This window comes from Pseudorca crassidens, chromosome 18 (assembly GCF_039906515.1).
Source record: "Pseudorca crassidens isolate mPseCra1 chromosome 18, mPseCra1.hap1, whole genome shotgun sequence".
NCBI classification, from domain to species: domain Eukaryota; kingdom Metazoa; phylum Chordata; class Mammalia; order Artiodactyla; family Delphinidae; genus Pseudorca; species Pseudorca crassidens.
This window is the reverse complement of record NC_090313.1, coordinates 10,513,764-10,539,893: the sequence shown is the minus strand read 5'-3', so window position 1 is coordinate 10,539,893 and position 26,130 is coordinate 10,513,764. Positions and strand designations below refer to the sequence as shown.

Genomic DNA, 26,130 nt, shown 5'->3' with positions numbered 1-26,130 from the left:
TAAAGTCTAGGAATGCGGGTGGCCTCTAGAATCTGGAAAAGGCAAAGCAACAGTTTCTTCCCTAAAATCTTCAGAAGTAATACAGCCTTACTAATACATTGATCTTAGCCCAGCAAAACCCATTTTGGACTTCTGACCTGTAGAACCATAAATAATGAATTTGTGTTGTTTGAAATCACTGAGTTTGTGGAAATCTGTCACAGTAGCAATAGGAAACTAAAGCAAGCACTGTTGGTGATTTTGACATACACCCGCTCAAATCATCTCCTATGAAACAGGACCGCAGATATCTGCCCAGTGCTACAAAATTCTACCCGATCAAAGGGTTCCACCGAAAAAAAAATAAAGAACACGAAAGGTCACCTTTCTTCATATTAGTTCTGAGTTCTACCGTGAAAGGAATGCTCTCAAAGACAGAAGTCTATGCCAAACCTGGATAGGGATCCTCCCTCAATTCAAATCGACGTCGACAAAATGTATTATCAAAATAAGAGCTCATATATGAGGGCTGGGTTTGTGCCAAGCCTCCTTCCAAGCATATCACATGCTGGTGTAAAAATTTCATTTAATCCTCAACAACCGTGTGAAAAAGGTGCATTTGTTATCCCCTCATCTATGGAGAAGCAGGGAAGGATGAATCGATTTCCAAGTTCACAGACTTAGAAAGTAGTCTCATTTGTTTTGAGTCCAAAGCAAATGCTCTCCTGCCTCCTAACAGGCAGTCAAAATGCAGCTGACTCTGTGATTTAACAGAGGGTGGAAGTTTGGGAACCCTATATTTGAAAGCTGAAGATGACCTGTTCCTCACCAAAGGGTCTAAGATCGCCGTGGTGTAAAAGAATGTCAATTTTGAAGGCAGCCTGAGCTGGGTTCAAATCTTGACTCTGTACCCGATTTAACTTCTCTGTGACTTAGTTTTCTTATATGGGAAATGGGTGTAATAACATCTACATCTCTAGGCTGGAACATGAATATAAATGAGACTATTTAGTACAGAGTCTAAACAGGATAGAGTCTAAATAGTATAGATGACATAGCAGGCATCTTACACTCCAAAACTCTTATTATTATTGCTGTATTTGAAAAGGTATTTAAAGGTAGAGACACAGTCAGTTGTTTATGGGGAAGGTACGAATGTATAAGAGGAGAAATCAAGTGGAAGATACAAGTGATCTTGAGAGGGACCAGGAAAATTTATAGATTTTCAAAAAGGTCTTAAGGTGTCTCATTTTTAGTGCTATGAATGCTTATGTACTTCACAGGAGTTCTTCCTATTAATTTGTTCAGTAATTTTTCCTATAAAATAGTGCCTTATAGATTCTGAAGACTCTGCATGCAAACATCTAACAAATCAAAATTGTGGCTTAAGAGGCCACAATAAGGATAAATTTGGATAATAAACAGTACAGCTCAGAACTCAAATCCTTCTTTAAATCGCTGCTTGAGTGAATAAAATACCCTACCTATTTGTGGTAAACAAATTTCATGCACTGAACACTGAACACTGTATCAGCCATGTACAGAAAGTTGTGCTTTTTTTTTTTTTTACATCTTTATTGGAGTATAATTGCTTTACAGTGTTATGTTATTTTCTGCTTTATAACAAAGTGAATCAGTTATACATATACATATGTTCCCATATCTCTTCCCTCTTGCATCTCCCTCCCTCCCACCCTCCCTATGCCACCCCTCTAGGGTCACAAAGCACCGAGCTGATCTCCCTGTGCTATGCGGCTGCTTCCCACTAACTATCTACCTTATGTTTGGTAGTGTATATATGTCCAAGCCTCTCTCTCCCTTTGTCACAGCTTACCCTTCCCCCTCCCCATATCCTCAAGTCCATTCTCTAGTAGGTCTGTGTCTTTATTCCTGTCTTACCCCTAGGTTCTTCATGATATTTTTTTTTCTTAAATTCCACATATATATGTTAGCATACAGTATTTGTCTTTCTCCTTCTGACTTACTTCAGTCTGTATGACAGGCTCTAGGTCCATCCACCTCATTACAAATAGCTCAATTTCGTTTCTTTTCATGGCTGAGTAATATTCCATTGTATATATGTGCCACATCTTCTTTATCCATTCATCCGATGATGGACACTTAGGTTGTTTCCATCTCTAAGGTATTGTAAATAGAGCTGCAATGAACATTTTGGTACATGACTCTTTTTGAATTATGGTTTTCTCAGGGTATATGCCCAGTAGTGGGATTGCTGGGTCATATGATAGTTCTATTTGTAGTTTTTTAAGGAACCTCCATACTGTTCTCCATAGTGGCTATACCAATTCACATTCCCACCAGCAGTGCAAGAGTGTTCCCTTTTCTCCACACCCTCTCCGGCATTTATTGTTTCTAGATTTTTTGATGATGGCCATTCTGACTGGTGTGAGATGATATCTCATTGTAGTTTTGATTTGCATTTCTCTAATGATTAATGATGTTGAGCATTCAGAAAGTTGTGTTTTAATTAGATTTCAAAATAAACATATTTGGAGAACAATGCAATTACAAGATGAAATTCTCAGAAACCGTCTTGCATATGAGCCATGAGCATAGGAACAAGAACATAATGTAAAAGACCAAGGGCACAAAACCTAAAATAAATCTCCCATTTCCGTTCCCTTATTTAGAAGACATCGGATATTTGTTACTCCTATCAATACACAAAATACTTCTGTCTGATATAAAGAATTTCTGTGAAACAGGAAATATCTTTATAGCAATACTGAAAACAGAACCATTAGATATCCTTAAAATCTCTGCTTTTTCTTTCTGCCTGCTGCATGTCCTTGGAGAATCATAGGGCAGAAGGAAATCCACAAGTGACTCCCCACGAAAGTACTGACCATCTATGGTACCAGTGAAAACCACGCCCACTGTCATGCCCTGACTGGTTTGCTTCTTTCCTGGACAGTAAGTTGGGGAAGAGAATCCCACACACACGCAGAAGTCAAATTGTAGGAAGAAGGAAGAGGGGATTGGAAGACACTTTCGTGTCTTGGTGCCGTGAGTATATCACTCTGTCAGAGTAAGCCTAGATGTTAAATCATAAATTGCACACAAATGTCTATGACTGCTGTTAATATTTTTCAAAACTCCAAACTCTACTATGTGAACTAGATTTTAACAAGAAGAAAAACATGCCTGGTGGAAGAGAAATGCGGCTAAGGACTGATGGTAATACTAAGCCAGTGATGTTTGGATTCCCTTTAGCCTATGCGGCAGAGCCTGAAATTGCCTGAAATTGAACCCACCTCTGCATCCACAGCCCTGGCAGTGCTCTCCCATCCCACTCTCATTCTGAACTTAACCATGTGATTTGTTTCAGTCAGTGAGACGATCGCAAAAGCGATATACACAGAGACTTGGAAAATACTTGTGAGTTGTGACTTCCTGTTGCAGCTCTTGGAGCCCTGAGCCACCTCGTTAACACTACAGGTTGGTCTGTTTCATGGTGGCCCCCGGCCCCGTCATCCCCTCTATCCCAATAGTCAGCCGTGTCTGGAAGCAGAGATGAGGGCTGGTGAGCTAGCTGATGATGCTGGCTGACTTCAGATCAAAAGTGAGCCCAGCCGTGATCAGCTGAGACGGTCTCAGACTAGCGTATTTTGGGAAGGGATCGCTGGCATCCGCTTAAGGGGAGAGTAAGAATTTGTGTCTGCTATGTGGGAGGTTGTGTAGTTCTGTACATGAAAGCACACACATGTGCACATTCACATACAACCCCCCAAATATTTGCTAAGCGCTGATCACGTGAAAGCTATAGTGGAAGCAGCTGGAAGCAGAGAGAAACTGACCAAATACAATCAAGGAGTCAGCGATCACTGCACTGTGGAAGCTTTGATCTGATTTTGAGGGCAGGGATCTTAGCATGGGGTGAAGCGGATGATTCAGAGAAATTCAAAAGACTGAATTAATGACAGAATTGAAGACAGATCAGATTTGGGGAGGACCAAGAGGGGTGCATTATAGGTTGGTGTTCAGGTTTCTGGAGGTGCAGGAAAAGCCTGATGTCTATGTGGGGATGGGTGGGGGAGGGGTGACGTTTCCACGAGAACACCTGGGAACGTGTTAGAAATGCGCTGCAAAGATTCAGAAAGCAGAGTGAGAAGGGAAGGCTGTGACACCACTGGACCATGAGTGTGCATGACAGCTGACTTTCTGGAAGTGAGTAGGACACTCAGAGTGAACAGCGCTAGGAGAGGACCATATGCTAATAGTAACGACAGTCACCTCTGCGGACTGGGTGACCTGCTGCATCCCACACAGAGCACTAGGTAGTTTATGTGCCTCACTTCTAATTCTTACCAACCCCTGAGAGATGTTTTTATCCCCATTTCTCAGGTCAGGAAACTGAGTCTCTGGGAGATTTAGCCAATTGTCCGAGGTTCTCCTGGGCCATACTGTCTTAGCTGGGCCACACGTGGGTCTTTAAGGATGGAAGAGGTTTGCTTGTACATGGAACCTATGTTCCCCTGGGCTCAATCAATTCTTGAAATTATCTGCCAGTTTGTGGGAAGGTTTATTAAGAAGATAGACATTTAAGAAGTGCCTAGAATGTCACCTTGTCACTCGAAATACACATTTCACACAATCTACCCCTCCTCCCATCTTCGCCTTCAATGGAAATTTTCTCAAAAAGCATTAAAACACTATAGTAGTAATTCTGCCACAATTTGACCTACTCATGGTAAAAGCCTATTATTTCTGTTCTTTATAGAAGGAGGCACACGATGGGATGTTACCAGAGAGAAATTGAGCTTAAGGAGGCCGGGTCTCAGGCATACTTTCATTTTCTTGTCACTGACTTTCTTCAAGATAATAGATCACTGGGTGTGTGTTGGAAGATGGCTCAAAGCCGTGCAGCAACATCTGTCAAACTGTCAAGAGATGAAATCTCCTACCTGAGAGGCAGGAGAAAAACAGCTCATCACAGCAGCAGCCCAGGAATGAGGTTCCAATTTAGCCGTGTTCTGTTTATCGTGCATTAGGGTGACCTCTTCAGCGCTGCTGTTGCTTACGCTAAAACGAGTTTAAACAGATAACTAACCGGTTGATGCTAAAAGAGTTGATTGTAACTTTTCCCTTTGCTGAAACTCACAAATTAAAGAAAATTTCTAAATGGTTTTGGTAACACCACATAAAAGGATTACGTTATTGCCTGAAGATGGTAGAGTGTAAAATGTGCATATGTAGGTCAAGTATTAATATTTTGGATTTACTTTTCTAATATTTTAATGTTAGGTAGAAGTGATATGCCCTTTAGAATCTCACAGAATTTCTGAAAATCATTTGGAAAAATCAACAGGTAAATGGGCAACAAACAGGAATAAGCAATCTATAGAAAATATAAGTGGTCTATGTATATATGAAAAAATGCCCAACAACCATAGGCTTTAATCAGGGAGATTAAAATTTAACATCATGATATATCATGTCATGCCATCAGGTGTAAAAGTCTGATAACATCACGTGTGGACGAGGGTGTGAAAGAATGAGAACTCTTACTCTTGCTGGTAAGAGTAAAAAGTGGCACTTTCATCTGGGGAGCCATCAGGCAACATCTCATAAAGCCTAAGTTCATATCCTTGAACCGAGCAATTGTTCTCCTAACTTATATACTCGGATAATTCTTACATGTGTGCACAAGAATGCGAGGGCAAGAAGGATCTTAGAATGTCTGCAAGAGCAAAACAATAAAAAACAACCTCAATGGCCATCAACAGAACGAGGAAGTGAATAAATGGACAAACTGTGAAATATTTCTGTAGTAGGATAACATACAGTGATGAAGATGAAGTGGTTAAAAACAAGAGGTCGACTGCCTGCGAGGAAATTCCCACTCAGTAACTAGCTATGTGACCATCATCAGGTTACTTAGGCTCTCTGTGCCTCAAACTTCTCATCTGTTAAACAGAGATCATAACAGTACCTACATTTATGATGTTATGATCATTAAGTAATTTAACACCTCTGTGATATTTTGATTTATAACAATACATACATATTTGGTCTTTGTCCTGGTCCCTGACACAGATCTTTTAAAACACTTGATATTTCCCATGACGAGGGGGATAAAGGTGTCTTTTCTCATGTTAATGAGGTGACTTTGGAAAGCACCTAAGGATAAGGGCCGGTCACTAAAGGAGCCAACAACCAAAGGATTAGAGGGTTGGGACCAAAAGTCCTGGGAGAGGAGAGGGACTGGAGATTGAAGCAATCACCACTGGCAATGATTTAATCAACCCTGTCCATGCAATGAAGCCTCCATAAAACCCCAAAAGGACGGGGCTCAGAGAGCTTCCAGGTTGGTGAACATGCTGAGGTGTTGGCAGACTGTCTCTCAGAGAGCATGGAAGCTCCATGCCCCTTCCCCATACCTTGTCCTGTGCCATCTGTTCTACCTGGCTGTCCCTCATTGCATTGTTTTATAATAAGCTGGTAATCTAGTAAGTAAAATATTTTTCTGAGTTCTGTGAGCAGCTCTAGCAAATTATTCAAACCTGAGGAGGTCATTGGAACCTCCAACTAGAGCTGGTTGGTCAGAAGCCCAGGTGACATCTGAAAAGGAGGTGGCAGGGGTAGTCTTGTAGGACTGAGCCCTGAACTTTTGGGCTGAATTCAGGGTACTCAGCTGGTGTCAGAAAATTGCTTGGTGGTGTGAGAAAACTCTCCCCTCCCCCACTCCATTGGAATTGGTGATCAGAACCCTCAACTTCTAAGACGCTGTGTGCCGGACACATAGCGAGTGGTCCGTAAATGTAGCTATCATTATTTCTAAGAGTGGATACCGAGGTATTCTTCCTAACTGTGTTTCTATCAGTACATTATTTCATAATGTTTTTAATGCGAGGAAATGATTGAACATTATATTGTCAAATGGCTCCAATTTACAAATTATTCATTTGTAAGTAGTTCATGGAAACTATGCGGCATTTCTCCAAAGAAATTATTTTACAGGTGATTTGAACTTCAGGTCAGACCATAATAACCTATTTAGCCTTTAACAGACTTCTCAAGTCCTGTATGACTTGACAGTTTCCTGGGGAAAGCGATCCCTGAGTTATAACCCCGAGGTCAAGTCCCCCCGCTCCATGGGACAATGTTACGTGTCCCTTCTCACTCACCCCATGGAGCTCATGAAGAAGAGTGCTGAGTAGGTGGCTCCTATAGACAGAAATGGGAGCAGGGTTTTCAGAGGGGATTAAGAAGGAAAATTACCTTGAGTTCGTGCTGGAGGAAAGCCCAGTGCTTGGCTTAAGTGGACCTACTGCTTCCATTCACTTCCCATGACCTCCTGCCTCTGGCCAATGTCCCATTTTGGTGAAACTTCTCCCAGCTCTACACTCGCCTCTGGATGTCTTCTGATGAATGTCTTTAGAACCCTTAAATGGGAGGTCACCAAACTCAGTCACAATCTGCCATATTTGGGTAAAACGTAAGAAAAAGAAGGAAGCTAGTTTGCATGGTGAGAAAACAGAGGCAAATGCACAGACAGAAACAAAGATGAGAAATCCTGTGGGCCAAACAGACAGTAGAGAAGGGCAAAGAAAGCGCAGTCCCCCGGCAGCTCTGATTATACTCGCAATAAACACTCCCTGTGAGCATATGGTCTGATCCTCGCAACCAAATAATTCCTGACTAGGACATAAATACTCACTTAATTCTCACAAGCCAAGGAAGGATATACTATCCCCAATTTATAGAAATATGCCCAAGGTCATAGTATAAGTAGCATAGCTGAAATACGGCTGTCTCCAAAGCCTGTTCTCTAAGAGGCTACAATTGGTGATTTATTCTCCCTCATGAAAGATGCTGTCCCGGGAATTACTTCGCAGAATGAAGCAAGGACGTCTGCAGCTGCAGAGGCAGGCATGAGAGGTAGGGGAGTTGTGTCAGCACATTCCAGCAGTCTGTGCTGGAGGCAGTTGTAGCACAAAAAGAAAAGGAAACCAGGTGAGGTGTTTGGCTTATTCACGTTCTCCATCACTTCCAGCCAGGAAGTGATGTTCCCATAGCCAGGAGTGAACGCAGGAAGGGGAGGGACCCCAGACAACAAGCAACTCAGCAGAGCACAGGGAAGTGAGGATAGACAGATGCAGAAAGACGTTCCAGGCAAGATGACTGGGAAGTGGAGGGGGGCATGTTTCAGGGGCAACAGGACATTTGCTTACTTGTCCTTAACTTAGGAATGAATTTGTTCGGAATTGCATAGATTTAGATCATGACTAATTTCCTTATTAAACGTGGTATGAAGTTCATTAATAAACCTGAAAAATGTCCTAGCAAAATTAACTCTGTTAACATTAAGTGAATTAACTAAAAATTTCAACAAGTGGCATCAGAGAGCTTACCACACAGAACCTACGAGGTCAGTAAGATGGCTCTTCTTGTCCACCTGCTCCAAACTCGTGGTTGTGAAGTTCAATGTGCACGCATATGTATTCTCACTCATTATAAGAACAGAAAAGACCACCCTAAGGGCCCCAGATTGAATCCTTTCCTGTATGCCTGCATATGACTCCCATTATGATTATAATTATAGCTATAATTATATTTATAATTTGTCTCAGAACACAGAATGTAATTTGTAGGGTTTCAAACTGCAGACCAAAGGTGCCTATTTTTTCCTAGATAAATGGCTCTATAGAGCCTATTATTCTGTAAAAACGTGAGAAGATCTCTAAGGTCCCTAATTCAATTGATACCTCCATAATCGACATATGTAAAGAGGAGGTAGAAATACCACAAGTATTGCTACTTTTGATATAAGGTAAAATGTGTGTAGGGATGTGGGGAAAAATATTTTTTTAAATAAAAAACAATAAAAAAATTGTTCCTATTGCTTAGATCCTAATCACTGCTTACTGGAATATATAAAATCCTGATAGAGCTATTCATACAATGTAAAAAAATGTGTATATACATATACAGATGTACACATATGTCTTTTAAATAGATAGGTAGATAGATACACACATACAGAGAGAGAGAGCGGAAAAAAATAAAGTATTATACATCAAACACCCAGAATCACAGAAGCACCAGTCACATCATGTATTTAGTTTAACAGTAGTGGGGAAAGTTAAGCCACATCAGTCAATCATATTTCGTTAAATTACCTCATTACTTATAGCTGGTGGGGAAGACAGATAGACGCATACCAATAAACTAGACAAGGATACAGAAAGCAGAAAAGAAAGTAAAAATACAAGACACGATACCAGTGAAGAAAGTTAGCCAATGTGAAGCAATTTCACCTGAAACAAGGACAGAGATGATTTTTAAATGTCCTTCACTTATAAGAGAATTTGAGCCAGTCTCCATTTATGCTGAGTTAAGATCTCAACAGTTTGAAATTATGAAGACATAAAACTTATGGGAAGACTTTTTGGGAATAATGGAAATTCACGCACTACTTACCCTTATGCCATCTTTGTAAACTAAAGTCACACTTCTGTACCTTATTTCATGGGTCACCCAAACAAAGGCCTCCTGACACCCAGCAGGTAAAATGAATGAGAAAAGCAGACCCGGAGTCATGTACTAAACACACAGGGACCACCCTCACTTCTACAATCATGTTCATTTTTCCTTTCTTTTTGCAAACAATGTTTTCCTTCATGCATGCATTTACGTGTGTATTTATATACGTGTGCACTTATGAATTTATTATTTATTTTCTGTCCATAGAGTGATGGGCAAAGAGAAATACTTTGCTACTCTGAGAAAAGTGACTGTACGAATCTGTGGATAAATAAAACACACATTCCCAGTGCTGTCGGGACAACAATATGGACCATTGGGAGACTCCCGGAAACTGGAGAGACGGTGCCCAATGCGGCGGCCACTGCCCAGCTCCAGCCAATTACACCACATGGGAGTGAGGGTCCTGTGTTGCCAGATCTTTCTATTTTACAAAAGCAGTAGGATATATGGGTTTTCATATGAAATTTCTGCTTTTTAAACTTGGGGTCAAATTTGGAAACAAAGTTCCACTTTCAAGACAAAATCAATAATTCCTAATACCCAAATGGTATTAGGTCACTCGTTTACCATTTCAGATACTGCTTCTACCTCATTCTTCCAATCTTTTCCAACAAATGGCCAAATCACTAACTCAATTTAATTACAGCTGTTCAAATGCTTCATTCCTATAAATTCTACTTTTTTAGTAGGTAGGAATTGGTTTTGATTCTTTTCAACTGTTATTCCTAAGATTACATTTCTAAACATAGATGTGTTTATTTCACATGCTGACCATGACCGTTATGATTCTTATTGTCATGGAGTTTCCTCTGGTTGGAAAAGCAGACATTAAATAACAAATTATACCATTAAATTTTTTTTAATTAAAATTATGACAAACACAAAAGAAAAGCATAGGAGGATATGGGCATATATAACTGGGCTACCTGATCTGTTTCTTTGAGGATGAAGAAGGCTTCCTTAAGAAAGTGACATCTGAGCTGAATTCTGAACTCTGAATGGGAGAGAAGAGTGTTCTAGAAAGAGGAACCACTATGTGAAAATGACAGGGCCTCTGGGAGGCAGAAATGCTGCTTTATAGAAGAGATATAATGTTTAAATTCAGGGGTAAAGGGTCTTAGGAGACTGGCTTCTAACGCTGACCGCTAGGTTACCTCTGGGAAGTGGAATGAGGGAGGATAGTTGGAAGAAATTAAAGCAAACTCTTACTTTTTATTTTATTTCTACAGTTTAAAAGTCATTTTAGAAGAACACACTCACATTTTGCTCATTTTAAAAATAAAAAGAGTGACCAACAAGGGCTTAATTTCCAAAATATACAAACAGCTCATGCAGCTCAATATCAAAAAACCAAACACCCTAATCCAAAAATGGGCAGAAAGACCTAAATAGACATTTCTCCAAAGAAGACACACAGATGGCCAACAAGCACATGAAAAGATGCTCAATAGCTCTAATTACTAGAGAAATGCAAATGAAAACTACAATGAGGTACCACTTAACACCAGTCAGTATGGCCATCATCAAAATAGCTACAAATAATAAATGCTGGAGAGGGTGTGGAGAAAAGGGAACCCTCCTACAATGTTGGTGGGAATGTAAACTAGTGCAACTACTATGGAGAACACTACGAAGGTTCCTTAAAAAACTAAAAATAGAGCTACCATATAATCCAGCAATCCTACTCCTGGGCATATATCCAGAGAAAACTCTAATTCAAAAAGATATATGAACCCCAATGTTCATTGCAGCACTATTTACAACAGCCAAGACATGGAAGCAACCTAAGTGTCCATCAACAGTGGAATGGATAAAGAAGATGTGGTACATATATACAATACAAGATGTGGTGCATATATACAATACATTGTACATATATACAATGGAATATTACTCAGCCATAAAAAAGAATGAAATAATGCCATTTGCAGCAACGTGGATGGACCTAGAGATTATCATACCAAGTGAAGTAAGTCAGACAGAGAGAGACAAATATCATATGATATCACTTATATGTGGAATCTAAAAAAATGATACAAATGAACTTACCGACATAACAGAAAAGACTCACCAACACAGAAAACAAACTTATGGTTACCAAAGGGGGCGCAGGTGAGGGATAAATTAGGAATTTGGGATTAACATACACACACTACTACATATTAAATAGATATACAGCTACTGTATAGCACAGGGAACTATATTCAATATCTTGTAATAACCTATAATGGAAAAGAATGTGAAAAAGAATATATATGTATATATATGTTTATATATATATATATAAAACTGAATCACCTTGCTGTACACCAGAAACTAACACAACATTGTAAATCAACTATATTTCAATAAAAAAGAAAACAAACAGAAAGAATAAAAATAAAAAGGAGTAATATATGCTACAGTTTGTCTTTGAGCGAGATATTATAATCCAAGGCAGTGAGTGAGGTATGGTTCAGACGAAAATTTTCCTGTTAACTAGTTTTAGACAGCATTAATCATTAGTAAGAGCCAATTGAGTATTTCACGACCATTGTATCTTCAGTACTTTTTCTTTACTTTTTTTCTCTTTAATAAGGTAATAATTAATTCATTTTTCACCCAGACGTGGAAATGTACTCTCTCTCTTTAGTCACAGCTCACGTCATGCCCAATACAAAGAGGTGACCCCTTGGCCATCCCACTTTTCATCCGTACTCTTACAGATCAGCTCTTTCTGGAAAGCATCAGGACCAAAGATGGGATGCTGAGCTGCATGGAGCCTCATCCTGAATTGTCTGCATTCCTTCTCCCATTGTCTCAAACCACATGTACCATCAACCATACAACTTACCAAGCATGCTGCCACACCCACCATACATGCCTAATACTCACGTCTCCCAGATGCCACATCCACACAGGGCTAGCCTAACATCCACCCCCCTCTGCTGACCTTTATTTCCCTATGTCCCTGCTCCGTGCTGCCCCTCCATCACACCTTCATTGCCATCTAGCTCTTGCCATCTCAAATCTTTTTTTTTTAAATAAGTTTATTTCTTTCATTTATTTATTATTTTTGGCTGTGTTGGGTCTTTGTTGCTGTGTGCGGGCTTTCTCTAGTTGCAGCGAGCGGGGGCTACTCTTTGCAGTGCGCAGGCTTCTCACTGCAGTGGCTTCTCTTGCTGCGGAGCACGGGCTCTAGGCACATGGGCTTCTGTAGTTGTGGCGCACAGGCTTCAGTAGTTATGGCTCGCAGGCTCTAGAGTGCAGGCTCAGTAGTTGTGGCACACGGGCTTAGTTACTCCGTGGCATGTGGGATCTTCCTGGACTAGGGCTTGAACCCATGTCCCCTGCATTGGCAGGTGGGTTCTTAACCACTGCACCATCAGGGAAGCCCCTCAAATCTTTTTGATATAGAGGCTCGCTTCCTAATTCCAGACTGCAACCCTGAGGCATCTATTAACAAGCATTTACTAAAATTTTCATCAATGCATTTGGGGCATAGGAAGACCCTGATTTGGTACTCCTAACAGGCCTGATCCTTGATTTCTATTACAAATGAATGTTTCCTTGGCATATTTTTTCAGCTAGATAGAGCATGGGACCAGGAACCAGAAGACCAGGTAAAAGTCCTGGCTTCTCCGTTTGTTTGAGGTCAGGAGACTCAGGCGGCCCTCTGGGTCTCCACTTCACCTCTACAAAGGCCCATAGAGGATGCCCATCTTTCCGCAGCACAGGGCTGTACTGAGTCTCACCCTTCCTCACTCCCTGCCTCATGCTTTCAGTCTCCGTTAAAGTACCACTACCTCACGAGGACCTCCCCTGACTCTCAGACAAGGAGAGCGGACTCCAAATTACATACTCCCACAGCATCCTGCATTACTCCTTCCAAACGCCCATCACTCCTGTGATTGCTAGTTCAAAGCTGGGTTTTCTCCTCACTGCCTGAAGTACGCTGTAAGCTCCACGAGGGGAGGGGCTGGGCTTCTCTTGCTCAGGACCATCTTTGTGTCAGTAAATATCGGTTGGTGGATTAATGAATAATGTAAGTAAAAGTACTTTTTAGGCAAGAAGCTGCTGCTACTACAATGGTTGTCATTGTTATTGCTATGACAGTAATAGCAGTAGTAGAGGTAGCTACAGAAGTTGAATTATTAGCAGCATTGTCACCAACCAATATATGACAGAAAGAGAAGCAGAGAATAGTACTTAACATTATCAGTATTCATTGTAAACTCTTCCTCTTTTTCTGCTCTATCCTTTTTTTTTTCTTTTTTTTTTTTGCGGTACGCGGGCCTCTCACTGTTGTGGAGCACAGGCTCCGGACGCGCAGGCTCAGCGGCCATGGCTCATGGGCCTAGCCGCTCCGCGGCATGTGGGATCTTCCCGGACCGGGGCACGAACCCATGCACGATCCCTGCATCGGCAGGCAGACTCTCAACCACTGCGCCACCAGGGAAGCCCCTGCTCTATCCTTTTAATGGATACAAACAAATAACTATATGATTAAACAGCCATATAGATGCAGCCCACACAAGAGGTTCAGAGGACAGTATTTTGCTACTTATGTACCAATCCTTAAAATGCACCAGTCCCCACCTGGAGAAAGATCCTAAAGAAAGACAGAAGATGTGTTCTCATCCTGAAGCAGGTGATAAACCCTTCCCCAAATTATAGGGGGGGATGTGAAAAACTATAAGAAGCAGTCCCCTTGTAGGAAGAGGATTTACAACTGAAAACAGAAAGAGGGTGAAGAAAATAAAATTCTCCAGGAGGAAGAATCAGTTTTCTGCTCCCAACATGGGACAGCTTGAGTTTTCACCCTTAAAGAGGAGGGAAATGGAAATATAAAAAGCCCAGGAACGGCAGGGATGCCGCTCTTGTTAAGGTGATGTTGTTTTGAATGAGTTACTGCTATTGGTGGGCAGGGAGGGGGCACATGAAAGAGAAGAGGCCTCTGTGGTCCACTGAAGAAAAGGATTTTATTAGGCTTTCTGGGGAGCTCAGAGCAGAAGGTAGTCCGGAAGGTTCACAGGCCAGAGACCTCATGGCCCATCCTCCGGTCACTTGCCAGGACTTTGGGCTCCCCTGCAATCCCATCACCTTGTGTCTGCTGCAGGTGCACTTTGTCAAGGAAGTGCCTTTATTATACCATGCTGCTCGGAGAGCTTGCAGACGCAGAACAACAGACTACATATTCAAGACATTTCCTTCCTGCGTACATGGTGAGGTACTCAAGTAAGTGAATTGTGATGTTGACTGCCCCCGGCCCCAAACAATTCAGGCCTTTGCAGAAGAATACCTTTACAAGGTTTAATGAGACAAAAAAATTCTTCATCAATTCATTACCACTGGCCTGCTTTTACCTGTGTGCGTTCATTTACCAGAAATTTACCAGATCCCTAGTGTGTATCTAAAAAGGATGCCAGGTCCCGGGAATACAGCATGGAGTGTAATATTGCCCACAAATTTGGGTGGATCTAGAGCTTGGAGAGCTGTAGATTTCCTCGTATAAAATCAAATCAAAGACCTTTGGGGGTGACTTTTAGAAATGGCATCATACCGCACCTGGAGGCAAGCTGGGGCACGTCCCTGGGGTTTGTTGACGTCTACAGCTACCAGCTGCCACCCGCCAGCGGAGTCTTCGTGAAACATCTTCAAGACAAAGGGGAAATGAGTCAGAGACACTTACATGGAACATCAAGAACTCTAACTTTGTCTGCGGCTTTTTACGTTTTCTTTGTTATCAAAGATTTGTCTTCTTATGGCTTTATATTTAGAACATGAGTCATTCCATTTTAGCACTGCAAACTTAAGTGAATAATCATAATAAAGATTATAGCTTGCATTAATTGAGCACTTGCTATGCATCAGGCCGTTTCTGCCTTACATATGCTTTGCGTATATCTGCCCAAATATTCTTCTCCACAAGACTTTAAAAGTAGGTATTTTATCCCCATTATGTTGATTATTATATATAACATCTCAGAGAAAATGAAAATTAGAATTCCAAAGCGTGGTGTGTTTTTACAAAAAGTGGTAAACTTTTATCTTTATTTAGTAGACAGTTCTCACTGAACCAACAGAAAAATATTCTCAGGATAAATAATATAATGTGCACAGGGAAATAGGGGAATGTTGTTTTATTTTATTTTTTTAATTAATTAATTTTTGGCTGCAGTGGGTCTTTGTTGCTGTGTGCGGGCTTTCTCTAGTTGCAGCAAGCAAGGGCTACTCCTTGTTGCAGTGCGTGGACTTCTCATTGTGGTGGCTTCTCTTGTTGCGGAGCACGGGCTCCAGGCGTGCGGGCTTCAGTAGTTGTGGCTTGCGGGCTCAGTAGTTGTGGCGCATGGGCTTAGTTGCTCCGTCGCATGTGGGATCCTCCCGGACCAGGGCTTGAACCAGGGAAGTCCGGGAATGTTATTTTAATGGTAGGAGAATTACAAATCACTTAAAAGACTTTGTGAAATTAGCTTGTATAAGCCACAATTAATCTGCTCAGCAGAAATTTTATGTATACATATTTATGAAGGGAAAAAGTAGTTTCTTTTGGCTTAAAAGACATAAATGATGAAATTCAGGATAGTACAGGATGCTAAAATCTGACAGTCATTGAATTAGACATCCAGGTTGCTGGATGTGTAGGTTATCTTACTCATATTCTACCACCTTAAAAATTAGTTATCTAGGGGCTTCCCTGGTGGCTCTGTGGTTAAGAATCCTCCTGCCAATGCAGAGGACATGGGTTCGAGCCCTGGTTTGGGAAGATCCCACATGCTGCGGAGCAACTAAGCCCGTGTGCCACGACTACTGAGCCTGCGCTCTAGAGCCCATGAGACACAACTACTGAGCCCGTGTGCCGCAACTACTGAGCCTGAGCTCTAGAGCCCGCAAGTCACAGCTACTGAGCCTGCAAGCCACAACTACTGAAGCCCGCGCACCTAGAGCCCATGCTCCACAACTAGAGAAGCCACTGCAATGAGGCCCGTGCACCACAACGAAGAGTAGCCCCCGCTCGCCGCAACTAGAGAAAGCCCAAGTGCAGCAACGAAGACCGAAGGCAGCCAAAAATAAATAAATCAATAAATAGATTTATTAAAAAAATTAGTTATCTATCAATAATATACTACACTGGAAAGCATGTACCACTTATAAATATTTTCCCACTAATATATATTTTCTTTTCCTTACATGTGCAGGGGTGTGGTGGAATAGGGTAGAATTAAGGATTTTTATTTTTCTAAGAAAAGACACCAACTACAAGCACTCACTGTTTTATTCCAGCCTGAGCTCACTATCTCACAGACATAAACATTTTCTTTGTCATATTTATGTCTTCGTGTTCGTCTGACCCCATGTGTGTTCAAAAGGGTAACTGTTGATGGAAACATGAGATGATGCAAAGATCCCATTACCTAGGATTTATCATTATAATTTCAAACTCCTGGTAACAGAGGTAGTAGATCATTTGCAGAAAGAAAACTTGCCCTCTATAAAATAAGGGAGGCGGAGAGTGACAAATGCCAAAATTCATAGGCCATACATGTATTTTTAAAATGACAAAATGGCGGTGCACATTTACACAAAGATTCTCTGATCCAAGGTGCCAATTACAAATGGTTCTTCTCAGCTGCCCATTTACAGGATTCTGATTCCCTTTAGAATGAATTTTAAAAGGTAAGTTTAGTGGTAGAATCAAGCACATCCATCATAAATAGGCTCATTCTGAGAATACATACATTGGTTGAGATGCAAACATGCATAAGTGCCTTTTAAAGTATCTGTCAAATGTCTGGGAGTCTCTTTTTAAGGAGAAAAGACAAACGCAATCCCGCCAGTCATAAGGTAGGAACCCTCTGTACAAGCAACCTCTACTCTTTTACCATGGAGCAAAGGATCCCTGGGGCACATATTTGCTTTCATCAGGAGCAGACTAATTTTCTCTGTTAAATGATTTTTTTTCCAATAGACTAAAATCAAATGAATCAATTTAATTGTTAGTAAAAGTGCTCTCTCAAGGTCAGTTCTTTGTGTGAAATAAAGTGAAGGAAATGCAAACATGGTCCATTTCTCTTTAGTTCCCTGAATTATACAACAACATTTGGATTGGTTAATGTAACAGTAGCTACGTGAGGCACATGGTGGGATATCCAGAGCCATGAATCCTAGGGTGAAGTCCTTAGGGGAGTGTGGCAGGGGCAGGGGTCTCCACATACCTGTTCCTCTTGTCTTACAAACTACGAAAAATTTTATGGCCACCAAAAACAAAAAAAAGGACATTCTTTCCCTTTCTTGAAGCTCATCTTGACCATGTAATTATATATATACACTGGTCTATGAAATGAAAGCAGAAACTTTCTATTTTTTTCTTTCCTGCTCTTTGGAATATGGATGTAAGAGTTAGAGCTACAGCAGCCATTTTAGTCCAGGAGGCAATTTGGGGAATGGAAATGATGCAAGGTGGAGCAAAAAGGTAGAAGGATTCTGGATCTATAGCAACACAGACCACTGTAACAACCTTGAATGACATCCTCCAACTTCATATGACAGAGAAAGGAACTCTATCTTATAGAAGCCACTTATTTGGGGCTTTTTGTCCCTTGCAGCTGAACCTAAGTTAACACAAGTGGCTTCATTTTGAATGTCCAATGATTTATTTCAGTTTTAAAGATACTAACTGTTCTCCTCTCATTATATTATTAATACAGGTTTACTATTAAATACTTAGAAAATGTGTATGAGCTGTTAAAAAAAAATCTTAAGCCCATTCCCCAGAGACAAGCACCCCTAATATTTCAGAGTTAACCTTTCAGGTATATTATGCCCACACACACATATACATATAAACATCAGACCCTTTTACTGCATTAATATGTTATCTGCATATTTTCATATCAATAAAGTTCAATCATGATTTAATGGCTTGCATTTATTCTAATTTCATAATTTATAATCAATAATTTATGACTAGAGTTAATTTTCTTTCTCTCTCTCTTTCTTTCTCTGTCTTTCTTTTTTACTGAAACGCCTCCATAAACATTCTCAAATGTACATCTTTGAGCATTGACCAGAATTTTTCTTAGGATAAATTCCTAGAAGTACAATCTCTTTGTCAAATAGTTTACATGTTTTTAAGGCTTTTGACACATATTGTCAAACTATTTTCTAGAAAGGATGCTCTAATTCACACTTAGTAATTATGTATGAAAGTACCCCTTTCTCCACCTTTCAGTCAACAAGAAAACCTTTTTTTGTTTGTTTTAATAGAAAAGAGAAGCCAGAAAAAAGATAGCACATTGACAGCAGGGCCTGCAATGACCAAATTAAAAGGAGGTAGGATCTCAGGGAGCAAAACTGAAGACTCTTATGGCTGTGGAGGCTGGTTTTTTTTTTTTTTGCGGTACGCGGGCCTCTCACTGTTGTGGCCTCTCCCGTTGTGGAGCACAGGCTCCGGACGCGCAGGCTCAGCGGCCATGGCTCACGGGCCCAGCCGCTCCGCAGCATGTGGGATCTTCCCGGACCGGGACACGAACCCATGTGCCCTGCATCGGCAGGCAGACTCTCAACCACTGCGCCACCAGGGAAGCCCAGGAAGCTGGTTTTGAGCCCCCATTCTAGCACGTACCAGTTATGTAATATTGGATAAAATAATTAACTTTCCAATCCTTGTCCTTTTTTAATCTGCAAAGCAGAGACAATAATAATACCAACTTCACAATGTTATTGTGAAGATTAAATAAGATTGCTTGTAAAGTCAATAGCGTAGTGCTTAGTGCAGCTCTCAAGATATGTGATTTATTGTAATAAAGTGTTATGAATTAGTGGAGTATTACCAATAACCACACGAGCACTTTCCTCTTAGTACAATCACTTGGGAATCCATGGAGGTTTCAGTCTCGAGAATCATCTCATGCTTGCCTGTTTGCAACTGCCAGCGTTTTATAAAGGGTCACTTGATTTTGCTAAGAATGCTTTGTGGATTGTTCTATTGTACTTTAGGCAGAATATCATCATCAATGACAACGATAACAGATTATCTAATGGGAGGTGGTAGAGAATGGATCTTGGTAATACGGGTGACCACTAGCAACTGAATTAAAATTCCAAACCCAAGACACACATACATATTTGGTAATGAAAATAAAATCCAAAATTTATTTTGAAATTCCCATGCTCTTTGGGTTCTTTCAAAATCAATCATTTAAAAAAACAGGTAATAGGGCTTCCCTGGTGGCGCAGTGGTTGAGAGTCCGACTGCCGATGCAGGGGACACGGGTTCGTGCCCCGGTCCGGGAAGATCCCACATGCCGCTGGGCCCGTGAGCCATGGCCACTGAGCCTGCGCGTCCGGAGTTTGTGCTCCGCAACGGGAGAGGCCACAACAGTGAGAGGCCCGCGTAACGCAAAAAAAACAAAACAAAACAAAACAAAAAAATAGGTAATAGTCATTATCACACAAAATAATGAGGGTGGGCACTTGACTTGATTTCTTAATTAAATAATATACTCAATGACTTAGACTCACAAGATATAATTCTCATGTATGGCTTCCTATGATGAATGTATTATTCCATTACTATAGTTTCTTATTAGAAGGAGCTCACTATTGTACCTTCTACCAAAGCCTTCCCAGAAACTGCTTTCACTAAATTGCTTTCTCACATATTTTAATGATGTATATTCATGTGGAAACCAATAGTCTTGGAACGCAGTAAACAAATTTTTACTAAAGTTTTGTTTTGGAGCATTACATTGTACACATCTTTTCATGGAGGAGAAATTCTTTTTATTTTCCATCATGTGCCTTTTCATCTATGCCTTTCTGCCTTTAAGCCGGTATTGCACATTGACACAGAAGTTGTTCCAGTATTGTAGGAACCCATATTCTGAGAAGGTTCATGGAACTACAGAGGAGAAAGAATTCCTGTGTCCTTTTATCAGCTCCACCCTTATCCGTCTTGTATCTTATTAATTCAGAAAACATGGGCCAGCAAGTGTGCTCAGTCAGAGACAATGACAGACCCAGAAATTATTGCTCTCTTTAGACAGTCAGAATATTTACTTACCCATCCCTCAATATGACCCTACTGGGCCATGATTTGTATATAAAAGTTAGGTACGGATTGATTGCCAGATGCTGCCTTGTGTCTCTTGTCACTATATATACAAAACTTAGCCTTGCAGGGCCCTAAAGTTTAGTTCTTTCGGTTCTCTTCCAGGGAAAGTGAGATAAGCTCATTCCTACTGTGAATCAGCCTAGATCAGAAGACCACACGACTGGCAACAGGTATCTGAGGTGAAGTGTCTATTAGAGAATGGGAGTGCAAGTCTGGACCGGACATGCACGATGCCCAGGACGTGTTCCGCTAGCACATCGGCCCATCTCAACACCTTTCTCTGGGGCAACACCCCTACAAATGTGTGGCATGGAAGTCCTATTGTGGGTTGACACAGGGGGCTATTATATCCTGGATGTACAAATCTCTTGCACTTTAATCCAACATATAACTGAGCATGCGGCAACAGTGACCTGTGTCAAATGATTATGCAGGTACGAGAGTCACCTTCCCCATCAGAGTTCAGGCAAACTACTGACTACTAATCTGCAAATTTCCACGTCGTTTTCCTGCTACCTGCTCTATTATGGTCTCCATAAGACCTTTGGCATTAGTTTTTCTGTAATTTGTTTCTATGCTGTGACTCTGAGGCAGGTTGCTTTGTTATTTTAAAGAAAGAGTTCTCATCACTGATTCTCTTTTGCCTCTTAACATATCAGAGCCATTCCTGTTGAACCTCTTAAGATGTCGGAAAGCCCCTACTTTATCCTGTTAATGTGTATAATTTTTCTTTCTACTCATGCAGCCCTCCTGGAAAGTCCAGGGACTTAGAAATATCAACAAGTCCACCATCCCCAGGACCCTCTTTGCCCTCCTATGAGGATAACTTACAGAGAACAACTGCAGACGTCCCACATACTAGAGGAAGACAAGAACTGACTTCATTTCTGAAAAGCTGTGTGCTTCACAATACACAACCATCTTTATTTTATTTCCCTAAAGCCCATCTGTTTTGTTAGAATTAGAAACTTGTGAGTTAGTGTTTTAAACCATCGAACGAGAGGGCCTTTGTGCAGAGCTGTCTCTGATTTTACAAACGTAACAGAATCACGGCAAATGATGCCTCTCCCTTCCACACACACAAAAGCATCTGGAACACTTGCTCAGTGGCTGGCGAGGGGATGGGCGGGGCCTGCGGCCTGTTGCCAGGCAGCCCAAGTGGTGTTTTATCAGAGAGGCTGCTGCTGGAGCTTCGGTTGCTTAGCAACCAGGTCCTCAGCCATAGCATTTTTCTTAATGAAGGTTTTTCACAATTCTCTGTGTGATTACCTCTGCTGAATACCTAGACGCATTACGTCTGAATTACCACCTTATTCCTCCTGATTAAGGACAATTTTGCAACAAAGCAATTTTGTACAACTGTGTTCACAGTCTCTCCACATTTGACTTTCTATTGTAACTGCTGGCTGACTCGGTGGCACTTCCAAACACCACTTTTCCAGCTGTGGTTTTACAACTAAGAGTTACTTAATAAGCACTATATGGTTTTAAAGACATTTTAGGTCATCTCTCAGGAATATCAAATGTGAATTCTGTGTGGAGTTCATAGTTCTATGTCCCACTTTGTTCTCAATGTCTATACTGGAAAACACACCTCCACGAGGCCGTCACTCTATTTAAAAGACATGTCAGAATGGACTTGGAACTTTACGATTTCTCATAGTTCACTAAAAAGATGAGAGAAGAAATGAGTACTAGACGTGGCAGGCTCACTGAAGGTTTTCCTACATGCCATCTGTGACATAACCTAGATAACACTTAAAAAAATCTTTCATGGAAGTTTGAATAGCTGTTTGACAAAACTGAATAATATAAATACTATTTCATCTATAATGAACTAGACCATTCGAACTTTCACAACATCATAAAAATACTGCACAAGGCTCTTCCAAATATTAGCATGTTTAATAGCATTTTCACTATTAGCTATTAAATATAAATATTTTAATTTTTTTTACCTTTGCACTTCTTCTTAATTTTATTCCTCTGCTTCCTCATCCCCACTCCCAGTGAGCCACTATCCTGAATCCTTTTCTTTATAATTTTAATACATAGGCATAAATACAATTATTAAAAAAATAATATATTATTTTAAAAGTAGTAATTATATAAATATAATTATTAAAAGTTCAATTTGGAGATCTTCAAAGTAAAATTTGTACCTCGGATCTTTCACAGATACCTTTGTCCTAACAGACCCGTGTAAGTATTTACAAACTTATGTTAAATTTCTCTTAAAATTTAACATTAAAGCAGTAGTTGCAAGGCATAACATAATTTCATTCTCAATTCTGGAATTTTTATTTTCTCTCTCTTTTATTAAGATTTATACCAGAAGAAGATATATAAACCTATTCTTCCTCTTTCTAACCACCAAGAAACAAAAACACAAAACAAAACCAAAAATAAAAACAAAAGACATTGGATCTGAATTGCCCTCTTATGTAATAAATGCCATGCCACTTGTAGTCAAATTCTAGGATACTTCCAATTTCTCGGAAGCATAGTGGAAACCTTCTGAATAAGCAGTAATTCCTCAAAATTCACAGGCAGGCATTTGGGATGGAGGGGTCTTCTTCATAATTTATTATATTGTGATTGGTTCATTCTGAATGAAATAAATTTTCCTTCCGAAAAATTCTAATCCTATACATAAGGGCCATTATATGGGTTTCAATTACGTGAATATTTTAAAATGGGGAATTCCACAGTTGCTATATTTTATCAGCAAGTCCTTGGAGGACATGTGACGGTAGAATCAAATCGAAGGTACATAATAAATATGATAAGCCTGGTTTTCTGTCAAACCCACCCATGGGGCTGTTAAAAATATAGGTGCCCTTGCCCCATCACCCAGAAAATCTGATTTAGTCGCTCTGGGTTTGGGGCTTTGCACCTGTATTTTTAAGCAGCTCCCTCAGTGAATCCGATTGCTGAAGTTGGTGATAACAGGGTTTCTCAAGTCCCATCAAGTCCCATCAATTTCCAGGGTGGTGCAGAGGGACACGCCCAGTTCGAGTGGGTTACATCATCATCTCCGGATACTGTACCTGCGTCGTGGCTGTCGAAGTAGTGCTGCTTCTAGATCCCCACATCTGTTGAAACTGTACCCTGATTTCTGCAAATGTTTCAATGATGACAGCAATAAACACATTCTGAAAGAAAATGACAAACCACATTTACCAAGACTGGGCGTGAGGGAGTGAGGGCAACTGAAAACAAACAAAAGATCGGCAGAAACTGTCAGAAAGCATAGACTGGATGAGTACTAATTTTTAGAGTACCTTAACAAGCCAGGCAAGGAAGAAAATAAGGGTAATGAAGTAGAAATAGGAACGCCAGCGGGGAAAGCTGTCGATGGCTCTGTACATGAGGAATACCCATCCTTCCTGGGATGCAGCCTCGTACACGGTGAAGATGCTGGTGCCTGTTAAGAGAGAGGGGAGCTGGCTAAGCTGGGGTGGACTTTTGAAATGAGAAAACATTTTTCAGAAACGCAATCAATATTTATCCATGCTCATTTTCTCAATGACAAAAGCTCTTCTAAAGGGACTCAAATCACATGCAACATTTTATTGCTCTTAGTCTTAGGATTTTGATAAAGTTGCTTCTGACTTCAAGCCAGGGCAGTTTTAATATCTCTAGCAATGAAACAATTTTAGGTTACAGATTTCGCTGTTAAATGCATTTAACAATGAGGAAAAGAACACTAACAATCAAGCCAAGTAAAGATATAATAATAAAGGATGGGTACCATGTACGTTTGCCACTTGGGGCTTAACACTTTCAGCGCGCTGAAAAGCACTTGAAATAAGTCCGAGAACTGGGTTTCATTTGAAATCACGTTCTCATGGCGAGAACTAAAGTATCTTAGGCTCCAAAAATTCATGTGATGGAGCCTGTCTTTGGATTCCATGGTGTTTACACTGAACACCAAAACGTAAGTTAGTAAATCATTAAAGAGTACTTTGTATCGTCTACGAGAATTGCCTCATTGAAAATACTACTGATAATGAAAAGAAGGAAAAGGGAACAATGTGTGGGCAGATTTTTGAACATATGGTTAAGAGAATCTAAAATGTCATTCAGAGGAAAGCCAGTGTTTAAGCCTCATGGCATTATGAGTATGTGTCATTATTTCCCTATTTTACAGATGGGAAAACTAACGCACATAAAGTGTAGGGAATTTGTCTAAGGATGCACACATAATAATTAGGGGAACTAGAATTAACCCAGGCACTCAGGAACGAGGACCTGCATATTTAACTGTGATAATATCCTGTCTCCTGACATCTTTTCTGTGGCTTAGTTTCCCCATCTGTAAAATGGGGAAATAATAATTAAGACATACTGCAAAGTATTGTGAGGATTAAATGATTTCGTTTCTGTCAAGCACTGACATTTGATGAGCACTTAATAAGTTTTAGGCATTATTATAAACAATGAAAATAACTGCTCATTATTTTGTGAAAAACCATACAAATAAACAATATAGTACTCAGTTGAAGTTGTTTACAAAACAAATATGATATGGGTTTTTATTCATAAAACTGGTAAACATTTGTACCTCAACAAATTCCACTGCTATAAATGAATTAAATTATTATAGAATATAAAGCCAATAGCCACCCATATATGTGCTAATTTAAAATTAGAATGTGCATACAATCAAATGTCCAAACTAAGAAGGAGGTTACTAAATTTGCCTGACGTCTGACTGCCTCTCTGGGCCTGTGCATGCAGAAGAAGAACCAGAGCATCAGTGAATTCGAAAGCACCCAGAACAGCAGAAAAGTGTAGCAGCAAATGGGGACAAATGAGAAATAACAAGGCTTGAAAGAAAAGCTGAGACAAAGAGGGAAAGCGGATCCCTGTTTGGTGAATGCCTATTAGGCACTAATCTGTGCTACGTAGTTTATGTAAAATATAATTTCATACAGGTACTGCCTCTCATTTTAAGAATCATATTTGGTACATTGGTAAGTCGTTGCCATAGCAACTAGTATTTGTAGCACACGTTTAGTTTCAAGGCTCTTTCACATACTTAAATGCTAAGGAAATCCCTGTCTAATTAGGCAGGTAGATGGGTAGGCGGGTATAAGCACAGATAATATCCATCACATTTTACAGAAAAGCAAAGTGAAGGTCACTAGATAATGAAGTTGTCCGAGTTAAAAAGAAACAAAACCAGAATCTAAACGCACATCATCAGGCTCCAGGTCTTAAACTCTTTTTTTCTTTACCATTTACTTATATATATTCTTGCTTGGCACCGGGGCTTTAGAGAGACCTTATTTTCTCTTATCCTCAATTCAAATGAAGTTATCGATAATTATTTTCTGAGGGACTATGTTTATAGTTTATAGTCTATTGAGGAACTCATACAAGAATATAACTTTTAAGAGAAAGATTCACAGAGGAACAGCACACACCAAATATAAAATGGCAACAGAAAACAGAAGTGACTGTTTCCATTAATGATCCCTACATACTAAAAATATACAACGTTTTTGCTTTTATGGTCTGAATACGAAGGACAATTTTAA

At 40.3% G+C, this 26,130-nt stretch overlaps 1 protein-coding gene across 8 annotated transcripts in view; it reads right to left on the bottom strand.

Moving 5' to 3' along the window:
- NALCN (sodium leak channel, non-selective) overlaps positions 1 to 26,130 on the bottom strand; it is a 292,929-nt gene that overhangs the window by 183,202 nt on the left and 83,597 nt on the right. For all 8 annotated transcript variants that reach the window (XM_067713361.1, XM_067713362.1, XM_067713364.1 and 5 more), the window contains 3 exons: positions 23,869 to 24,011; positions 23,635 to 23,739; positions 15,037 to 15,123 (listed from right to left, as the gene is read on the bottom strand). In XM_067713361.1, the coding sequence (XP_067569462.1) occupies positions 15,037 to 15,123; positions 23,635 to 23,739; positions 23,869 to 24,011 (335 nt within the window). The remainder of the gene's footprint in view (positions 1 to 15,036; positions 15,124 to 23,634; positions 23,740 to 23,868; positions 24,012 to 26,130) is intronic.